This window comes from Sardina pilchardus, chromosome 23, assembly GCF_963854185.1.
Source record: "Sardina pilchardus chromosome 23, fSarPil1.1, whole genome shotgun sequence".
Taxonomy (NCBI): domain Eukaryota; kingdom Metazoa; phylum Chordata; class Actinopteri; order Clupeiformes; family Clupeidae; genus Sardina; species Sardina pilchardus.
This window is the reverse complement of record NC_085016.1, coordinates 14028449-14033448: the sequence shown is the minus strand read 5'-3', so window position 1 is coordinate 14033448 and position 5000 is coordinate 14028449. Positions and strand designations below refer to the sequence as shown.

Here is a 5000-nt window from a genome sequence, read left to right as displayed (position 1 = left end):
ATCATCATCATCGTCGTCGTCGTTATCATCGTCGACAGCGTCGCAGCGGTTTGAAGCGGCTCGACGGCATTCTCCCTCAGGATCCAGACATTCCAAAAAGGCCGGCGGTCACCATGGCCACGGCCGGGGCACCGTCTCCAACGGCAACGCCAACGCCAACGTGTCCAGGGGGCAGGACAGGGCGAGGACGGAGGCCTCTGATGACCGGAGCGACGGCGGCAGCCGCGAGTCGGACGGCAGCCGCGAGGAGGGCGCCCAGGGCATCCACCTGCTGCTGCGCCCGCCCGAGCTCCTGGCGCCCAGCCAGGGCCCGCTCCTCCACGGCAACGAGCCCACGCCCGCCACGCCCACCCTGGCACCGCCCGACGACACCGAGTCGTCGCCCACGGCCGAGGACTGGGGCTCGGGCGACTACCTGGAGACGCTCACCTTCATGGGCGCCGACGCCGAGGACCTGTCGCTCCTCTCCAGCCTGCCCACGCACACACACACACACACGCTCACGCACGCCCTGACGCACACGCGCGCGCACGACGCCGACGAGCTGGACGACGCCGGCACGGGCGTGAGCTACGACACCGCGTTCCCCGCCCGCCCGACGCTCCCCCTCTCCTCGAGGTCGCTCCCGCCGACGGTCGCCCCCGTCGACCCGCGCCTTCCTCCCGGGGCGGGCGGGGACGAGGAGCTGGATTTCGATTGGGCGGAACTGTACCCCATCGAGCCCACCGAGATGCTCCTGCCCGACATGAACAGCCTGGAGTACTACAACATGCTGCAGAACCGGGAGAACACCACAGACACACACACGCACACCACACACACGCACACGCACAGCAAGGAGGCCAAAGACAACACCAGCGCCGGACAAGAGCACGAGGACGGCAAAGACACCTCGCTCATCTCTCCCACGCCCGCGCACACCTTCACGCACATGCACACACACACGCACACACACACACACGCTCCACCTCCTGCACCCACGCCCGCCAAACCCTCCATCAGCCCCACCCCTTCCCTCTCCCCGCCCATCCTCCGGGCTCCTCCAACGGACACCCATAGGCCCTCTCCCCCGAAGCCCACCCCTCACGCCACCATGGGCATAGCACGCCCTCCCGGTCCCCCGGCGATACCCCCTCCGGCTCCCACAATACCCCGAAGACCGACCACCCAGGCGGTCACCATCAAGCCGCCTCGCGTCCCCTCTGTACCTCGTCCCAGCAGCATGCCTTCAACACGAGCCCCACTGCCTCCAACTCCCAGAATCCCCCTGTCCCCGCCAAGCCGGCAGCCCTTGTGCAACATCAGTAGACCTGATATGTACCTGGTGCAAGTGGGTATGTGGGTTTAATCATAGCATTTAATATGTGCTAAAATGTCAGTATTAGCAGTAACAATTGTAATATGTAGACATTTTTAATATTGTACTGTTTAGCATAAACACATAAATTGTAATAGAGCCACATACGTTTCTAGCGGAAATTGCTGTCAATGATTCAATTCATTTGTATTTTTAAAAATAATTTTAGAAGTAGTCTTTGTTAAGTTTGAAAATCAATCTAATGTCCAAATAGTTCAATATCATGTTCACTGAGGCCAGTAAGGCTTGATTATTGGTCTTGGTGTGAAGTATACTGTAGCACTGCAGTGCTGACTGCTGACCGCTGCCCCCTGTTGCCCGGTGCAGGTATGCCAGTGGGCACATCCGTGGCTTTCGCCAAAGCCCACATCAAGGACGTCCTGAGACGGGAGTTCAACCGCTCAGTAGAGCTGCAGGTGTGTGTCTCACTGTCAGAGAGGAGACTCTGGAACTCTGGTCTGAAATATCAGCTGGATCACAGCATAGATACACACACAGATGGAGAAATGTAAACATTTCAGACTTCATATTTTTTTGCTGCGTAGTTCTCTGACATTCTTTAGATTGCTCTTGGATATTGTACACACATACTGTTCCTTGCAGACACATGCTCAGGTGTGTGTGTGTGTATATATATATAAATATATCCTAAAATAGCCAGACGTACCCAGAGGTTTGTTGATTCCCTCTTATGGCCCTGCCTATGTGTGCTGAAAATAGGCCAGCGGGCATTCCTATCAGGACAATGCTCCCACAGTGTACTGTATATTGCATTACATTAATATGCATTACATTGATGTATATGGAACATATAATGTGTTTTATGGAATATACTTAACCATAGCCGATATGTTGCAATGTGCCAAATCATGTTTTGCATAATTGTAATGTAGATTTAAAGAGTGGAAAGCTTATTTGTAAAGTGAATAGAAATGTATGTAAAATGTACAGGAATTATGGAAATGTGTGGTAGATGTAAATGCATGGATGTCTAGAGGACGTCTATTTACATTTATTCACACTGCATAAGTGTCCATATTTGCATTCGTATAGTGTTTAGTACCGAGCTGAAGGATCATGTTAATGACCTTCGACCTCACAACCTTTAACCTTTGCCAGGTCCTGAGGGCTCCGCCAACCTTCATCTTCCGCACGGTGGCCGGTCCACTGGTGTTCACGGCCGTCTCTGTCATAAACGCTCTCCGCCAATCAACACGCAGCTCAGCCTCCAGCACCATCCTCTCCGTCACTTCGATCTCTGTCACTGTGCCCGACCACAAGCACCTGGTGCACTCAGGTATGTGCTGGTGTGTGTGTGAGTGTGTGTGTATGTGTGTGTGCGTGAGCCAAATGAGCTTTTAATGCATGCACAAAATGATGTGTACTTAACCAAATTGTTTTGTTGCTCTTCTTAAAGATTGGACTATTGTGAGTGTAAATGTGTAAATGTGGCCATGTTGTGTGTGTGTGTGTGTGTGTGTGTGTGTGTGTGTGTGCAGTGCTGCAGTTTGTCCCAGGCCACGTGGACGTGCGTGTGTGCAGCTTCAGTGAGCAGGTGGAGAGAGGCCTGCTCACGGCATATGCCGAGGTGCGCCGACGCTACCAGGAAAATGGAAGCTTCACCATAGAGGTAACGATGACAACCTTAACCTTGACACACACAAAAACAGTACACTGACCTGAGCCCCTATCCTGACCTTAATATCCCATTACATTAGTGAATGCATCCATAATGTATCTTTAGCTCATATGTTATAAGTTTAAGAGTTGTATGGTGAATAAGTGAACTGAAGTGGTGAAGTGGTACTGGACTGGACACAAATACATAACAATTTTCTATGGCCCGGGTTGGGTCTTGGTATGTGTGTGTGTGTATGTGTGTGTGTTTGTGTGTGTGTGTGTGTGTGTGTGTGTGTGTGTATGTGTGTGTGTTTGTGTGTGTTTGTGTGCGTGTGTGTGTGTGTTTGTGTGTGTGTGTGTGTGTGTGTGTGTGTTTGTCCCAGATTGTCAACATCACGATCAGCATGGCCAAGGCCCAGCGTCAGCAGCAGAGGGCGCCGGTGGACATCACCTTCGCCGTGAAGGACGAGCGCAGTGGCTACCTGCTGGGGTCGGAGGTCAGCGCCCACCTGCGGCAGCTCAGCATGGTGGAGTACAGCTTCTACCTGGGCTTCCCTGCCGTACAGATAGCAGAGCGTGAGTTTACACACACACACACACACACACACACACACACACACACACACTGTATTTAGCATGGTGGAGTACAGCTTCTACCTGGGCTTCCCCGCCGTACAGATAGCAGAGCGTGAGTTTACACACACACACACACACACACACACACACACACACACACACTGTATTTAGCATGGTGGAGTCCAGCTTCTACCTGGGCTTCCCCGCCGTACAGATAGCAGAGCATGAGTTTACACACACACACGCACGCACGCACGCACGCACACACACACACACACACACACACACACACACACACACACACACACACACACACACACACATTGTGGTGGTGTGGTGGATCTACAATATGTTGCTCTAAGAGCAAGGCGAGTAAGCTTGTACTGACATTCTCATGTACACCAACCACAGAGGATACAGTTATAATATTTTAGCCTGAAGTGACTTTTCATCTCTGATATGTATGTGTGTTTGTGTGTGTGTGTGTGTGTGTCTCTACAGCTTTTCATTACCCAGAGCTCAATATGACCCATCTGCTACGCTCCTCTTGGGTGAAGACGGGTAAGAGCTTACTGACGTCACTGTAGCACAGTATGTAAGTGTGGTGTGAGTGTGTGTCTTTGTTAGTGGGTATGTGTGTTTGTGTTTGTATGTGTGTGTGAGTGTGTGTAAGTGCATTGTCAAACTATAAAACTGTGTCTGTGCATATTTGTGTGTGTGTGTGTGTGTGTGTGTGTGTGTGTGTGTGTGTGAGAGAGAGAGAGATAGAGGGAGAGAGTGAGTGTGTATTATTGTGAGAGTGCAGTGTTAAACTATAAAACTGTGTGTGTGTGTGTGTGTGTGCTCTTGTTCTAATGACCTTGTGTGTGTGTGTGTGTGTGTGTGTGTGTGTGTGTGTGTGTGTGTGTGTGTGTGTGTGTGTGCAGTGCTGTTGGGTGTGTTAGACCAGCGCGTGAGTGAGCGCACGTTCCAGGCCAAGATGGAGAGACGATTGGCTCAGCTGGTGGGGGAGGGGCTTGGGGTTGGTCGCCGCTGGAGGAGAGCAACCATTGTGGGCAATAACAGTGTACAGGTACACACACTCACACACACGCACACGCACACGCACACGCACACGCACACGCACACGCACACGCACACGCACGCACACACACACACACGCATGCGCACACACACACACGCACACTCACACACACACACACACACACACACACACACACACACACCCACACACTGTGACTGATAGACAAGTACTACACTGACCACTTTTTTTTCTTTTCTTAATTAACACATTTTTCAAGCTCTGTTTTTTTTGTAATGTTCTTCGTCTTTGTATTGCCTCATTACAGTAATTAATTTGTATTTTTTTTCAGTGCTTTTACTGAAAACGTACACAAACTCCGCATGTTGCTTTGAAATATACTCATTCAATACCTTTTATGTTGAC

The 5000-nt window shown here is 51.3% G+C and overlaps 1 protein-coding gene across 1 annotated transcript in view; it reads left to right on the top strand.

Annotated features, from left to right (window-relative positions):
* The window catches only part of si:dkeyp-27e10.3 (UPF0606 protein KIAA1549), an 18706-nt gene that overhangs the window by 5988 nt on the left and 7718 nt on the right, over positions 1-5000 (top strand). Inside the window, exons 2-10 of the mRNA XM_062528587.1 lie at positions 1-480; positions 619-759; positions 1003-1334; positions 1685-1773; positions 2477-2654; positions 2857-2987; positions 3361-3553; positions 4055-4114; positions 4480-4625. The exon at positions 1-480 is cut by the window's left edge and continues 91 nt beyond it. Of these exons, the coding sequence (XP_062384571.1) occupies positions 1-480; positions 619-759; positions 1003-1334; positions 1685-1773; positions 2477-2654; positions 2857-2987; positions 3361-3553; positions 4055-4114; positions 4480-4625 (1750 nt within the window). The remainder of the gene's footprint in view (positions 481-618; positions 760-1002; positions 1335-1684; positions 1774-2476; positions 2655-2856; positions 2988-3360; positions 3554-4054; positions 4115-4479; positions 4626-5000) is intronic.